At 38.8% G+C, this 17,149-nt stretch overlaps 1 protein-coding gene across 3 annotated transcripts in view; it reads left to right on the forward strand.

Moving 5' to 3' along the window:
- The window catches only part of ctnna2 (catenin (cadherin-associated protein), alpha 2), a 227,923-nt gene that overhangs the window by 22,566 nt on the left and 188,208 nt on the right, over positions 1-17,149 (forward strand). For all 3 annotated transcript variants that reach the window (XM_077571045.1, XM_077571046.1, XM_077571047.1), the window contains 4 exons: positions 2,698-2,893; positions 4,669-4,835; positions 5,971-6,090; positions 6,614-6,880. In XM_077571045.1, the coding sequence (XP_077427171.1) occupies positions 2,698-2,893; positions 4,669-4,835; positions 5,971-6,090; positions 6,614-6,880 (750 nt within the window). The remainder of the gene's footprint in view (positions 1-2,697; positions 2,894-4,668; positions 4,836-5,970; positions 6,091-6,613; positions 6,881-17,149) is intronic.

Genomic DNA, 17,149 nt, shown 5'->3' on the forward strand with positions numbered 1-17,149 from the left:
AATATTGCTGTAGTAGAAGTGGCTATGATAAGTGAAGCAAAGCAAAGCCCCTTTCTCTGGTGTGCGCAAATGAAACGGCCATGTACAACTCCGGCAGTGAAACGCTAGTAAGTAAAGCGAGGCAAAACACTCCCTTTGCTTTTAGTGTGAATTTTGCATTATAATTAGGTGGCTATGTGTGTCCACTAAATCGTGCCTTTCAAGTTTTCCTCTCCATGGAGTTTATGCAGTTAGTTAGAATGGGGACTGCCGGCATGTTTCTGTGAAATTGGTCAATGTCAGTTTAACAAGAATTGGCTTGAAAGTACATAGTTTTACATCTGGTTGGAAGAGGTAGAAGGCGATAAGCATTCGGCTCATTGCAAAGTATGAAAAAAATAATAAAGTTGGAGGCTTTGGGCGTGAAGTCCCTCAAGTCACACGCGAAAGCCAGAAAGCACCAGCCTGCTATGACTTGAAGTTGGTCTAAAATGTTTCTCATAATGGTCTAAAAAGGTCTTAAAAATGTCTAAAATGTAACTTTCCTAGAACCCTTTCTATAGGATAGTTCAATAATGAACTGCTTTCTCAAAGGGCCGAGGTACACTACAAGCACTTTGTGATGTTGCTGCTGCAAAGCATAGTGCTAAAGCAATTAAATTGGATTTCATTAACGCAGTGATTGGATGCCTTCCCTGACTCTGTATTTACTATATGTTTCAGCTGCTGCACACTGTTGTAAAGAGTGTTCTCTTTGGTCATGATTAGTTTGTATCGTAATAACACGGATCGTTAACTGAATACTCTACCGATGGAACTGCCATATTTTCCATCCACATTTTTTTTTTTTTAATAGTGTGAAGCAAACTTTTAACCTGAAATGACTTTGAAAAATAAACAGTCTGTTTTTATTTTGTGACTTTTTCAGCGTGGCCTTCTTTATGTACTGTATATTAACTGTTAAGAGCGCCCTCATTTGTATGGAACCAACTGTTGATTAATGGTGTCTGGAAGCAAATGATGCAAAATGAGTGTGCTACTTCAGTGTAATCAAGCAAGCAAAAACACTGTTGATTCAGTCTCAAGTTTGTGGTCTAATTAAGATCATGAAGATGTCTATGGGAAGGTAAGCCCCATCTATACAGACGTACAATACGGCAACATCTGCTCAATGCAACACTAGCATTGAAGCAGGAAGTCAGACCATTTAGTGAGGTACCATCAGTTCCATGTATTGAACAATAACAATGAATCAATCGATTGATTTGATTTAATCTTATGAATTAAGTTCAAATACTCATCACTAGTATAGGACGAGTGTGTATTGTGCACAGTTTTGTTTTGTCTCAATAATAATGGGATATTGATTCTAAACATGGATTGAAATAACCACCCCATTGCACTTTATAATGAGCTCTCTGTTGGAGCAAGTACGTGTGTATCTAGAGGTTTTAAAAGAAATATATGATGAATTCCATTTGCTGACAAAATGAGAACATACTGCTAAAGCAATTATTTCAACCGCGATGCAATGTAACTTTATTTTTGCCATATTTTTCAATTGAAGTCCTCAAAGAGTTCCGATTCAGTCAGAATACAACAGAGTGTGTGCAGTATCTGTTGTAAGGAGTTCTGTCTAAGCATAATGCAAGCTGTAAAAAAGAGTTCCGCTTGAGAAACATTGACAGTGTTTATTGTCATGTACATAGGGAATGCCCACAGCTAATCAGTTTGATGATAGGGGCTTGATTTTCTCTAAGTGAAAGGTTTAAGTGCTGTTTTAATGTGTTGACTAAGTATCTAAGAAATCTTTCTTAAGGATGCTTTTGATATTTATGCTTCCATGATGACCTCAACAAATATTAATCCCTGCATGAAGCCATATGTAATTGTTTTGTGGAAAACACTACTTCACTTTTATATTTTTATGCAGGATCGTAAGTGGTCGGCGGCAACAATGAATACACAGAGACTGATATGCTATGTTTTGCTAGAATAACTGTGCCTTTTATTCCCCGCAAACAGCAATTAACACTTGTACTGTGCTAGAATAATCGTACGTTTTATTCCCCGCAAACAGTAATCAACACCTGTGCTGTGCTAGAATAATTGTACCTTTTATTCCCTGCAAACAGCAATAATCACAACTCGCTTTGCTAGAATAATGGTGCCTTTTATTCCCCGCAAACAGCAATCAATACACTACATCGTTAAGCAGCATAATATGATCATCATGAGCGCTTACCTTGACACTAGACCAGAGAGCCCACGGTCCGGGTAGAACGAGCTGCAAAACGGCTGGGCAATCGTACGTGTTCCACAGGTGACTCTGTCCGGACCGCGCGCCGCTCCGTCTTTTATTCGTTGGCGTGAGGAACCGGGCTAACCAAGCCCTTTCTCAGACACTTTCGAAAACATGTTTTGCGAAGCAGGGAAGGCTGTAGTATAAACAAGGAAGAGTTCCCAGGCTGATTCCGCCCTTTATTTACAAATTGTTGGGTACCTGGATTCGTATAACAGTTCAGGACAACATATCCTTATATAAGAGGTTACATGAAACATATCAAACCATGGTTATTTTCCCTTCAGTAATCTTCCACCACTCACACATTGCTGAGTGGACCTTAGACAATTGCTACCTGAATAGGCTCAGAATACTGCACATTCTCAGATACTGTCTCTGTCTGACTTCTTTTTTTCCTCCTTTGTGCTTCCTAGGTGACCACTTTGGTAAACACAAGCAACAAAGGACCATCCAGTAAGAAAAAGGGCCGTTCCAAGAAGGCTCATGTCCTAGCAGTCTCAGTTGAGCAGGCTACTCAGAACTTCTTGGAGAAGGGAGAGCAGATTGCTAAAGACAGCCAAGATCTCAAAGAGGAGCTCATTGCTGCTGTCGATGATGTCCGAAAGCAAGGTGAGCATGTGAAAGCATTTTCATTTAATCAAGAGTTCTACTAAGTCACCTTTTTAAAGTACTCAAATTAATGATTGTTTGTCAATATGCACCTTGTGATGCCTGGTGACGAGTCAAGAGTGTACCCCACCTCTCACCCACAGTCTGGGATAAGCTCCAGCTCATGTATAACCATAATGAGGATAAGTAGCCTCTTCTTTGCACAATGCAAAAAGATGGCATAGCATTGCCTTTTATGAATCAAATATCCACCCCCCAAGAAAGGAATTGGATTCTCTTCTCAATAACTACATCAACTCTAAGAGAAAAATGGATCATGTTTTGCCCTCATTTTCTTCCTGCTCGGTCAGCTCTGATTCTCTGTTGCTGCTTCGACCTGGGTGTGTTGGTCTACTATGTCTTTGTCATGCGTGGCAAAGCTGAATGTGACAAGCATGCATATGGGCTGCCATTTGTCAGAAGCAACATTGGTTTTATAGGATGAGATGTTCCCTATAAAATTGCACCGTTCACCTTGCAAAGGTCATTTTGAAATTAATCTGTCCTCACGGCATCGACCCATGTCACTGTGCCCTGTTCCGCTCAGTTCTTGTCACTGTTAAATTATGCACCTGCTTTCAGACGACAGACATATTTGGAAGGCAAACCTCTTGGGCTGTCACTTTTTAGCTGCTCATCACAAGGCCAAGCAGACATCCGGTTTTGACGGGCTTCACAGTGTTGTGCTTTCTCATGCTGCAATTCCAATAAGTTTCCTAAATTACAGTAACCCTGGTTATTACCAAATCTCACAAAATCACCCTTATAAAGCATTTTTCTCCTCCAAATTTGTGTACAACACAGTCCCCTGACTTACATGTATCCTTTACAGAGTAATTAATATAAATGAATAAAGATTTAAAACATACCAACAAGACGTAATTGCTTTTAAATCCAGGTTAAAAACTATGCCCGTTTCCCATACCTAAGATTAAGGTCTTTCTTTTAAGTTAAAAATTTTGGGGTGCTGAAAGACCCAGACCTGAACAAAACAAACAAAACCGCTTTTTACCAGCTGAAAAACATACCCAGAGTGAAGGGCTGCATGTTCCAAGCAGATGAAGAGAAGCTTATCCATGCTTTTATCTCCAGTAGACTCGATTATTGTAACGGTCTTCTGACTGGACTCTCTCAAAAGAACATCTGACAGTTGCAGCTCATTCAGAACGCTGCAGCTTGGGTTCTGACCAAAACAAAGAGGTCAGAATATATCACTCCAGTAGTCCTAAATGCTTTAAACTGGCTTCCAGTCAGCTTTAGAATGGATTTAAAAATTCTGCTACTGGTCTGTAAATCACGGAATGGTTTGGGTTCTGAATACATTAAAGAAATGCTGATTGAATTTAAACTCACTATAGCTCTGAGATTTGCAGACCTGGGTCAATTAGTGGAACCCCCAGAGTTCAAAGTAAACATGGTGAAGTTGCATTTAGCTGTTATGCTGCATACAAATGGAATAAGCTTCCAACAGAAGTGAAGTCAGCCCCAAGTGTAAATGGTTTTAAATCCAGGTTAAAAACTTTACTTTTTTTCCTTATACCTTTGATTAAGGTCTTATAAATATTTTTAAATCCTGTTTTTCTTTTAATTATTAAAAAAAAACTACCTGTATTTCTTTATTCTTGAAAGTTTTCTGTTAATGTGTTTTAACATGGTCAATGCATGTACATAGTGTGCAAAGATAGTGTAACTGTAAATGTAACATATGCCTGTATTTTGTATTTATTTTTTTGCAGGAGAGACTATGCGCATTGCCTCCTCAGAGTTTGCCGATGACCCTTGCTCTTCTGTGAAACGTGGCACCATGGTGAGGGCTGCCCGTGCCCTGCTGTCTGCTGTCACACGCCTGCTCATCCTTGCCGACATGGCTGACGTTATGAGGCTGCTGGCCCACCTTAAAATTGTAAGATTGATATTGAACCAGCAATGTGATTTTGCGAAATGTGAAATGCATGCTCTATGGGGTTTATGTCTGGATATTGACTTGCCATCTTGAGTCTAAAATCTCGGCACTTGATGAAGTTATTAGTTCCTTTGGCAGTGTGTTTTGGGTCATTATCTTGCTGCAAAATTGAAGAACTCCGAATAAGTTTATGTTTACTTTCAATTGGCAGACAAAACGTTTCCATACTGTAGACTTCCAAGTTCATTTTGTTGCTGTTGTTGGAATCTTGAGCAGATCATTTCTTTCTTCAAACAGTGTTTCTGCCATTTGGTAAAGCTTAATAAGTTTGTAAACTCCCACAATTTTTGAGACTCTTCTATTTTTTTTGGTGGTTAATTCCAGGCTGGCTTAACTATTTTTCTTGCTAATGAGTGTTGTACCTCTGTATTTTGGTTTATGATGTCTTCTGACATCAAACTATGCTACAAAACGATGCAACAATGATACCAAATGATACCAAACCTCATAATTAATCGTAGACATCAACCTATGAGTAATTAGGAAACAAACCAAAGACAACTGCAAAACATCTGTAATGATACTTTAAACAATTTTAAAAACGGAAATTATAAAAATAATAGAACTTCAGTATGGAAGAATAAAAACAAAACAATTTAATTAGTATAATTAAAATAAACATTGGGCTTCCTTCACCCAACACTTTCTTGTCAATCCCTTTTTCCAGCTCCATTCTTCAGAGCCAAAGAGGATCTTAGCTGAAGCCAGCATAATCCTTGTCATCAAAGGCCTCTTCAAAGTTATCTCTTACTCCTCTCCTTTCCATTACATTTTGTAAAGCACTTTCATTAGGGATGGAAAGGAGTCTGGAATCACAATGTGCCCACATAATGGATGGTGATTGCTGAATTGAGACCCTTTTAAATTGCACAACTTAATGGTTATTGTCTTTTTTTTCTAAATCCGCTTTCATGCTGGCGGAAAATCATTTTTATTCATTCAGCCAAATAAACGCTGTACCGGTTTTTGACGATTATGTCATTAAAATATATTGCTTAAAGCCTTGTTGAAAATATTCTCCACACATCAATTTATTTTGTGGGATCCATTATGTACCTGTGTGTGTGTGTGACAGGTAGAGGAGGCCCTGGAGGGAGTTAAGAATGCAACCAATGAACAGGACCTGGCAAATCGCTTCAAAGAATTTGGCAAAGAGATGGTGAAGCTTAATTATGTAGCAGCCCGGAGACAGCAGGTAACTGAATGCCCTTACTCACTTAATTGTACTTAAAAAACAAAAAAACATAAATCTCTTTTGACTTCTGGGTAGTATTCCGATTCTTAATCTTACAGACTTCAGCAGCACACAGCACAGTGGCGTATTGGTTACTGCAAGGCTGTTTTGGAAAGGAATCACAAGTCGGTTCTTTCTGTGTATGGTTTCAATATTCTATAGCTACAAAGACAATTTAGAGTCTTCACTTGAGTTAACATTGCGTATGTGTTTGGAGTGTGGGGGGAAGCTTGTACCAGGAAAAAAAAAAAAAGCGAGCACAGGGAGAACATGCAAAATACACACAGAGCCGAGAATCGAACATCAAATCTCAAAGCAGTGCTGCCCTCTGAAAAGTATGTTTAATTGGCAGGTTTTCATAAGGAATTACAAACTATAATGTCAAATGTGTTCAATCTGAATCTGCTTTATCTCAAATTAAATTCATTTTGAACTTTTAATTCACTAATGTGGTTTTAAGTGCTAACCCAATGACATGCCTCAGGAGCTGAAGGACCCTCAGTGTCGAGATGAAATGGCCGCTGCTCGCGGCGCTCTGAAGAAGAACGCCACCATGCTGTACACCGCCTCGCAGGCCTTCCTGCGCCACCCAGACGTGGCGGCTACACGTGCCAACCGGGACTACGTGTTCAAGCAAGTGCAGGAGGCCATCGGAGGCATCTCCAGTGCCGCTCAGGCCACCTCGCCTACCGACGAGAAGCACAGCCATGCTTGCATCGGAGAACTGGCTGCTGCCCTCAATGAGTTTGATGTGAGTTCACCGCTTCCTTTTATGCAATTAATGCAATATGTGCAAACATAGCATACATGTATATTTGTTGATGATGATGTAAAATTGTAAATGTTGATTGATCTTTTATCTATACATTCAATTTTAGTACTGTACGTTTTACCACTTACTTAAGCATCACCATGACCTCACAGCTGGTAAAGGGAGTAAGAAGTACGATTTTTTTTTTTATTGGCGTGTTAAAGGCCTAAACAATAAGCCAGACTTAACTTCACAACTTTGTGAGCATAACCAAAAATACTGAAATTGTATGTAATAATCATACTAAGATTTTTATAGAACATAATAAATTAGAATTCCATTCGTTAAAACGCTGAACAACAGTTACGTGTTAAAGCTCATAGAGATGGTGAAGTAACTCATAGATACAGGAATTGATTCTCACACATCAATCTTCACACTTCGGCTGACTGTATGCAAAATCTCCAAATTTATGTTTTATAAAGCAGTAAGCACATATGTGCAGTAGTGCTTTTTCCTGAAGGCCAAACTTTTATTATTATTTCAACCTGAGTTGCCCCTTTTGAACATAAAACTAATTGAATTTGTCTTTTGAAGCTGAAAACAAAGTGCTCCAAACCATGATACATTGCTGCCACCTAGTGTCTCTACATTGCCAATGAGGTATAGCAAGCACACTGCAATTTTGAATGCAGTGCAAGTGATGCTTGGCGTCTGCCGGTTGATTGAGATGTTGCTGGTTCTCTTGGGTTAATTATATTCATCGTTGTTGAAGCATCCTCTGAAGGTTATTCAAAATAAGTGCCTTTTTCTTGGGACTCTGGAGCAATTTTTTTGGGATGAGACAAAAGTAATTGATGGATCATCATATATTTTAAAATGTACTCTTGAGTATTTGGATTGTCATGTAATGTATATGAATTAATACCGTATTTTAGTATGCAATAATGTATTTACCTTGTTATTGGTGTTTTACAATGTATTATTACGTGCATGGAAATTAATGTATTAATTAATCCAACACATTAATAATATCACTTCACAAACACTTTTCTGTTCCCTCTTCATTAGTGTCTCTCAGGCATCTCAGGGGATATCAGTTTGACTTTTTCTAAGTTCATTTTATAATGCATTAGTTAAATGGACAGTTCAAAGTGTTAAAATGTTATTTTATACATTGCTTAAAGAGTTCGTTAAGGTTACGATGGCAACAGTTCGAGCCATTTCATTTTACAGTTGTTGTTTACGGTTGTTTACTGTAGTTGTCTGCAAAATGTGAACAGTTTGAACGTCATCTAGTGTTTTGGAATGAACTGTTCAACTACAGTGTTTGAGTACATTCTTGTCTTTCTTTATGTCCAAACAGTTGAATTCAACACAAATTTGTCCTGTTTACGAGCAAGATAATTCAAGAAGTGAAATACACTTCATCCCAGTTTAAAGCATGAATCAATGAAGCGCACGTTATAGGCCACAATAAACCCTTCAATTTTGGAAGTAAGACCAATAATGCTTGTAGTGCAAGCATCTTGGGACTATTTGGCATCCCCAGTTAACATGCATTCAAAGAACCCGAAGAACGCCTGCCCTAAATTGATCATTTTTTCTTTATTTTTTTTTCTTATATGCGGGCTGCTAAAAAATGGACGCTGTGCCTCAAATTCTAGAAAAAAAACATGTTTTTTCCCCTTATGTTATCTGTAGAAGCGTTGTTGCCATTTTATTTCTATTCATCTTTATTTCTTACTTTGAAATTGTGACACTTTGTGTTCATGTTTACAAATATTAAGTACCGGTATATGTTGCATCTGTTTTTATTCCAACAGCTGCGGAGATAGAAAAAGTCATATTCATTTCTAAATTGTTATATTACAATTTTTAAGAAAAACTGTAGTTTGAGCTGAATCAGCTATACAATTTTTCCTCTCCCAAAGCCATGTCCTTTAATAATGACATCAGCTCATTTAAAAAAAAAAAAAAAAAAAAAGGTAAAATAGTGCAGCTTTTCAAAAAGCAAAAGACCTGCATAATTTGATTCATTTGACAGGCAGACAGGCAGCAATTAAATAAGACAAATTGCCCTTTACTTAGCCCTCTGTGCCTGCCTGTAGCTAGTGCATGTTTAATTCCTGATTTACCACAGAGACATGACACAGACTATGGTCAGATGCTCTTAGAATAGTAATGAACTGATACAGGAAGCTGTGACTCAAAGCTCTTGCAATGTGTCCTTTATGCTGATGCACACCAGGTAGCTGGATATGCAAAAACATGGGCACAAATGATTATTTGGTACACTATTGGAGGGTTTCGGTTGATCAACCAAATAATCTTACAGCACATCTTTAATATTGGGATTACTTACAATTTATACAGCTTCAATAAGAGAAGCACCTTTTTGTCTATGTTCAATCTTGCCTATGTTCAGTTTGTAGGTCATGCATACATGGGAGAAATTATGCCCAAAATATCCACAGTAAACAATTCCTTCTTTTCATAGTCCAAAAAAGGAAAGAACATATGCTGTAGTATCTCATCTCCTCTATTGTGAAAGTGTCTGTACTATTTTTTTTCAGTCTTCAAGCTACCCAACAATCACAGACAAGTCAGCAGGAATATAAATGGCTGCTGTCTGTGCTCTTTAATTAGGGCTAGAAAACATCCTGAGGACTCCCTTGACCCCGTTTTTCCACCACAGCTAACACCATCACAGGCACCAATCTGCTTTGTTTATTTGTATTAATCCCTGGCAGCATACAAATGTGTTTGCGGTGAGGTGCAATGCGTCATATGAGCCTATAATACACGGAGGGCAACACTATGGTTAGTAGTAGTAGTGAATTCTGGCGGTTTAGGGTTCAAATCTAAGCTCCAGCCATGTGTAAAGGCTCTCCCTGTGATTGCAGGGCTTTTCTCCGGCTTCCTACCACGTTAAGAAATGCAGTTAGATTCATTGAAGATGCTAAATAAGGGGGTACCCAAACTATGGCTTGAGGGCCATTTGCGGCACAATGTCCAATTTTTAGCAACACACACACACACACACGCACACGCACACGCACACACACACACCGAGTCTGCAATACTATTGTGTAGATGTTAAAATAGTGGGGGGTTTGCGACACCCATATCCCCCATTGGTGTGACACACCTGTCTACTACTACCCCTAAGTACTAATAAAATAACGAATAATGAATGAAAGTATGTGTTTTTCTGGTGGTTAAGCTTTTCCATGTGCATGGCTTCAAAATGTAGAAGTCTAACTTGAAACATTGCTATAAAAAATCAATTTCATTTTCATTATTTCCTACGAGAAATTAGCTCTGACATTTAAACAAAGTGGAAGTAAACCATTGTGTGGCATCATTTATTTATTTAAAAGCATCAGTCGCTCAGCAAATGTAGCAGTTGATTAGTGTCAGACAACTTTTAAAGACAGGATGCCTCTGGAGAAAGCTACCAAGGCAAGGCACCAAAGCCAACAACAATGTTCAAATTCAGTAATCCGGTGCTTGTTAGTTTATCTGAAACATCAAGCACTAATGTGTAATGGTAGTGTTATGGTTCTCGAGATCAGTCTTGGACTTGAGAGCAGGCACAAAACCCTGAGACCACACAAGGGTCTTGGTCTCGTCTCGCAATCAAAGGCATTTTTACACCCACTTTCTTTCGTACAAGAAAGTGGGTGTGGCTTACCAGACTAGGCGACACCACATATATTTGAGATTTGTTTCATTGTACTACAAAAACAACATATCAGAATTAATGTTTTGTTTTTTGCAAACATTTGGTCTCAATCGCCAAAAGTTTTCGTCTAGGTCCGCCTCAATCTCCAAATGTCTTGGTCTGGTTTCAGTCTCAAATACGCCCTTGTCTCAACGGCTAGTCTTCTTGAGTTGCGTACATCACTAGATAAAAGATACCTCCAGGATGTGTCATGAGCCCTGTCATGTCCAAATCAGCCTCCAGCAAAGATTGCCATTGGAAAACATTTGTATGCATCCAAGTTGATTATTTTGATCATGTCACATTACACTTCCATCTTAAGGCTCAATATCAAGTGTTTTGTGGTCTTCCATCACTTACATTATAAGCTATTTCACTCTACCCCATTAATTCAAAGCCTAAAAACATTTTTTTTAAATTTAGTTTACATCTTCAAATTGTATGACTCAGCTGCCAGGAATGATGCGTGACACAAAGGTTTTATTATCTTTTTTTTTTTATATGTGATGTTAGGATTCTGATTCATGACGTGAAAGGGCACCATATGAATAAAACAAAGAAAAGAGAATAACCACATCTCTGTTCCACGCTGACTGTCATCTAGAATTGTGTAACAGTGCAGCATTTGTGGATGTGTGACTTTAAACACACCATAGAGTAGTGGGAAAGCCCTGTCATATTGGAATAAAGTCTTTATTTGGGATTTTGTGGGAGGACAGATGGAGTCGAAGCCCCAGGGGTGTGTCGGGGAAAGACAGTGTAGCACACATAGCCATAGATTTCTTTCTAGGTCGCAGCACACAACTACTATGTAGCAATTTTCTTCAGACTGAGCTGGGGGTCCATTGAAATAAGTATCAAAATACAAAAAAACCACACAAAATTGCATACTCTTCTTTGACAGCCTTTTAACCTACAACCTTTTGTCTCACTCACCCATACTGACAAATGCAATTGTCCATATCTAGCTACCAGCAAATTTCTCTCTAATTTTGGTTGAGCCAAGAGAAGAGAATAATTAATACATCTCCCTAAAATTGTTCTCCGTTAGTCTCCCCTTCTTTACTGCGCTGCTCTATTTTGCTCAGCATGAACTGAGTGAAAAGCAATTCTACAGTCCTTTTTGAGCATCCTGAAACAAAAGACAACGTATGAGTTATATAAAGTAAGCCTCTTGTTTCTCTGCAGCTGCTGTCTTTTATTAGATGAAGATGGGGAAAGTGTTTGAAAAATGACTGTGATTGCATCAAAATTGATGACCTAACACTGAATCTGTACCAGCAGCTGATTGCATTTTCTTCACCCCAAGCAGACATTGACAATCAACATATTTTAATATTTTTCTTTTTGTTTTTACATCATAAACAGGGCCTTTGCTATGCCCCTTTTCACATTTGCTTTTAGATATTATCCATCAGTTCATAGAATAGCCAGGAGATGGCAGTGTGGGCTTAAGTTTGTCAAATCTCCATTCTCAAGTTCACCTCCCTCTCCCTGTCTTTTCCATTTTTATCCCCCTTTCCCTTAAGTCCTTAGAAACAGAGATTTAGAGCTCGCTCATTCTCAGCTGAGCCAAAGTGCCTGCATCATCTTGCAGTGTTTTGCAGTATGTGTAACTGAGGCTATCTTCTGACTCTGAGATGTATGGAGAGCCTTGAGACGTGATGACTTGTTTTCTGAGTTGTAGCCTGAGCAGATTGACCCCCAGAGAGATGCCATCACCCCCTTGAGGAAAATCCAGTGGAATTAGCAAACCTGTATGATAACCTTGTCAGTTACTGTGTATGTGTGTGCTGAACACAGAGCGGCACGCATGCGATGGCAGATAGCTGCTTTGAGCCTGCGGCAGAAATGAAAGATGAACTGGATGGTTTTACAGCGCCTTTTATTTCCATCTGCTTGTCCTCTAGCTTTCTTGCTGCTGTAATTTCTGAATGCGTCTGAAACTACAAGAGGTGTTTGAAAGCCTGGTTTGCTTCCATGCATTTTCTTAAACCATTTGGTGGCATTATTGCATTCTCATGCAAAACTCTTCAATGTATCCTCGAGCCTTTAGCCACAATGTTCAAGTATGTGCTCATCCACAGTCGGCATTGGCTAACCAGATTAACATGCTTACACAATGCAACGCGTGCATGACAGCCAACAAACAGTGGCTCCACATGTAAATGACTTTCTGGATGCTATTTGCATCCATCTGTGCAATGGCAGGTAATTGGTTCTATTATTGTGAACTAAATGACATGCTGAGATGCTTCTTTATTGTGGCCTGCGTGGAATTTACCATTAAACATCAGATGAGAGACGGGAAGGCTTATCAGTTTCTTCTTATCTGTCACAGTTTATATTGTTGATTTTTATTTTAACTCTTTCACTGCCAGACGTTTTCAGAAACGGGATGTCGCCAGTGCCAGCCGATTTAAGCATTTTGACTGATCTTTCAAGGTCCACCGAAAATGTTGTGTTTGGACTATGGAAACACACATACTACCAAATGAAAGATTGAACTCTCATCTTTCATCAGAAAAAAGAGAGTCATTGCTGCCATCTAGGGGCCAAAAATAGTCATTAGGCTAACTAGATCTGCTTGAAACTTTCACCACAGCTGGCCAAGGCTTTCCTCCACCTGTTTAAAAATAAAAAATTGGATGACGTCTTTTAACGTCATTGGCAGTGAAAGAGTTAAGCACCAATACTTGTAAAAATGAAAAATAAAACAACATAATAAGATAAAATGAATATGATAAAAAGATAAGGGTGATGGTTCATGGTTTGAATGTGCAAAGATGCAAATGCAAGAAGGTATGGATGCAGTAGAAATGAAAATGTAAGCGACTTCACATTTATTTACAAGGTCTTTGCACAAAAGAAGAAGAAAGTGTTCAACATGCAGCAAAAAATAGACCTAGGGGTGAGAATAGGACACTTACGTCGGTGCTAAAGAGAACTGTTTCGAGTTTAACAGTCTAACATGTTCCGGAAAGCAGCTATACAGCCTAGTGTTTGTGCGGCGGTTGCTCCGTAGACTCTTGCGTGAGGAGAGAGGATGGAAGGGGGTGCGTGTGAGGTTGGTCCTTGGTGATGCAGAGAGCCCTTTATCTGCATCTGTGGTTGTGGCTGTTCCCCACAAACTCCTGAGCAGCCTTTACCGCCCTTTGAAGAGCCTTCCTTTTTGCAGCTGAGCAGCAGCTGTACCATGCCGTCATGCTGGTGTTGAGGACACACTCCACCACAAATGTATAGAAGCTCCCGAAGACACGGCTGCCCAGACCGGCACTACGCAGCTTCTGGAGGAAGTAGAGACATTAGTGAGGCTTCTTTAGTAAACAGGAAGCGTGTCAGCTCCATGAGGGGAAGTCGTCGGACTGGTGGATCCCGAAGTACTTGTAGCTGGAGACTACTTCACTGTTCCTCCTGAAGTTCACCACCATCTACTTCAGAGGTGGGCATCGAGGGCCGGAGTCCTGCAGGTTTTGCATGTTGCCCTTCTCCAACACAGCTGATATATGATTAGCTCATCAGCAAGCTCTGCATAAGCCTGATAACGATCCTGTTGATTGGAATCAGCTTGTGTTGGAAGTGAGAAACCTCCAAAACCTGCAGGACTCCGGCCCTCGAGGACCGAGATTGCCCACCTCTGATCTACTTGGACTTCACACTGATGCAAAGATTGTTTCACCACATCTTTGTACTCTGACTCATTGTGCTGACCTGTTAGCCCATTACCTTTTTTTTGTAATGGAGTGTTACTATAACTCTAAGGGCCAAATCCACAAAGAATCAACTGCATCTGTTGAAAGTGCCATTTATTCCACTTAATTTGCACCTGCAGTTTGCTCCACTCTCAAGTCCTATTCACAAAAGATTTTGCGCTAATGACATTCCAGCGTAAGCACGCCCACAAAGTTTGACCGCTGACCGCTGTTTTCTCCATGATTGCCACACATTATTAGCATTTTGGACGACATGTCTTGAATTGTATATGTCGACTTGTTCCCTCACATTGCTCAGGCAACGCGTCCCCTTGTGCAGCAGAGACTTTCGCAGAGGAACGGCAAGTTTACGCCAGCTTCCAATAGATGTTATTTGTTTCACTCAAACTGCGCGTGGCTATTAGAGTTGGTGTTAGTGAATTAGGCGTTGTTTATCAATGAGACTCATTTGCATGGTGGTGGCAAATTTCTGCGCCAAATATATTAATATACCTCATTTAAATATGCACAAATACCATAGGCGCAATGAGACACATTCTGCTTGGCAGCACATTTAGTAACAAATTTCACCATCTGCGTATGGTTTGTGAATGAGACGCTTTGTTTTTACTCCTTTTTTGACAGTTAGCGCATTGCAAAAGCCACAAACCTTCAGTGGATCTGGCCCTAATTGTTATCGGTTCGATTTTTTTTCCAAATGCTGATGTATTTTTCCATAACATCTGTGATGCTGAAACATTTCAAATCATAGGCAAACTAGTTGCAGGTGGTTAACAGCTTGGTCGACAAAAAATAGTAACAGAACCATGCCCACTGCAAGTGCTTTGACGTGTTAACCAGCATTATGGATTGTGCCCTTTTCCTTTTCTTCAAGCTTTTATGTCAGTTCATGTTGAATTTGCAATTTCTATCGTTAATGCAGATTGCGATGAATTTATTCATCTTGTTATAACGGGGACACACAAAGTGCTTGAGGTATTCATCGGTAGTGTATGCATTGTAAATGGATAGCAATGTTGTCTCATTCTTTTTTTTGCATGAGGTAACCTCAGAGGCAATGGGAATTGCTTTATCTCACCATGAATGTCTTCACTCACGTACTCACTCACTCACACAGTAGGAAGAGCTGGTATTTAATTTTGTTGCTATTATTTTACTACATTTTTCTTTTATTTTGTTAATAATTTATTTTCTGATTATTCAAGTTAAATTTATAGTTGATTATTCAAGGATTTTTTTTTATCATCATACCAAGTCACACAGATTTCCATGTGATATGACAAAACAATTATTATACCCAAGGCTCCAGGTTAGTTTAGGAAGTCCCAAGAACATAAATGTGAAAAAAAAATATCAAACATCAAAATAGGATACAATAAATACAATAAAGATATTTGTGTGAAGCTTATTTACGGTTTGAATGTGTGCAAAGATACAATGCAGCAAAGGTGTGTCTGCAGCACTATAAAAATGCAAGAGGCTTGAATTTCACATGATATTTACAAGATCAATTTGTACTTGACAATCGAGTGTTCATGGATAAAGTAATCAATGTGCAGACATAATGGGAATGAGGCTATGATGGTAGATTTGGGTAGTTGGCTTTTGATAGCTGAATAAACACCCAAGTTTTATATTTATTATTTGTGATTTCACTATCAATAAAAAATAATGGTGATTGTTATTTTTTCCGTGATTTCTCAGGCATGAATAGCACAGGAGAATTTAATACACTTCTTAGGGAAAAAAATAAAAAACTAAATGAAGAGATTCACAATTATGTGGTCAAAACACACCAAAAACAACAGAGCAAGTGTTATACATGGATAGATGTACTTGTCAAATCAAATATGAATAGAAAGAGTCAACTGAAATAATGGGAGATAGCCAGGGGCTAAAGAAACATTGGTTTGTTTATTGTTGTATAGTAATTAGCCTTTGCCTCTCTTTTTCCGATACAGATACTATTGTAGGGGCGATCTACGAGAGTTGAGTCACTGGTGAACAAGAATGAGAGTTCCATGCTAGTTTTAATTGGAGCTCATAGCCTTAAGGCCAATTCTTCACTATCATCTTTTTTTAAGCTCAGTTTGCAGCATTCAGCCCATGTTTATCTTGATTTTTATAGATGTTTGGCCAAGCCACTTTTGCCTGCAATGTAGATATATTTTGATATTTTAATAATAAAGAATTATGTGCTTGTTCTTAACTAATGTATTCACATAAATGCTCTGTCTTTTAATAAAGCTTATGAATGTGGAAGGCAGCTTAAACTGATCTCACAATACACATTATACAGAAATACTGTCGAACATTGTAGAGTCAAAGTAATCAAAGTAAACTAATTCTTCATACCCATGTGGCTTCTGTAATGCAATAAATTAAGATAACATGTCTGACCATTTACTAATTTAAGAGGGAATTTTCAAGTTTTGACTATTCTGGAAGACAATACTGTAGACTGATTTTGCAAGGCCTACAGAATATTTGTGTTCTTTTGCTCTAAAAAACATGATACCACCAAAAGAATGAGTAGAGTATGTTCTTTCATCAGGAAAAAAAAGAAGTACATTTGTATCTATTTCTGTTTTACAGCCATTAGCATTAGAATATAGCTAAGATTCATCATTATTCACAAACCTGTTGAAAACACTGGAGAAGACCTTTTTGCAACATGGCCCTGGTTGATTCTTTATACTATGCTGCCACCTGCTGGCCGTTTTTTAATAAGTAATAAGTAATAAGTAAGTAATAACTACCATTGCTTTAAGCGACCTCTTCAGGTCAGAGGCTGCATCAAAACCTTCTGTATGCTCTAGCATTTACAAA

This window comes from Vanacampus margaritifer, chromosome 7 (genome assembly GCF_051991255.1).
Source record: "Vanacampus margaritifer isolate UIUO_Vmar chromosome 7, RoL_Vmar_1.0, whole genome shotgun sequence".
Lineage (NCBI taxonomy): Eukaryota > Metazoa > Chordata > Actinopteri > Syngnathiformes > Syngnathidae > Vanacampus > Vanacampus margaritifer.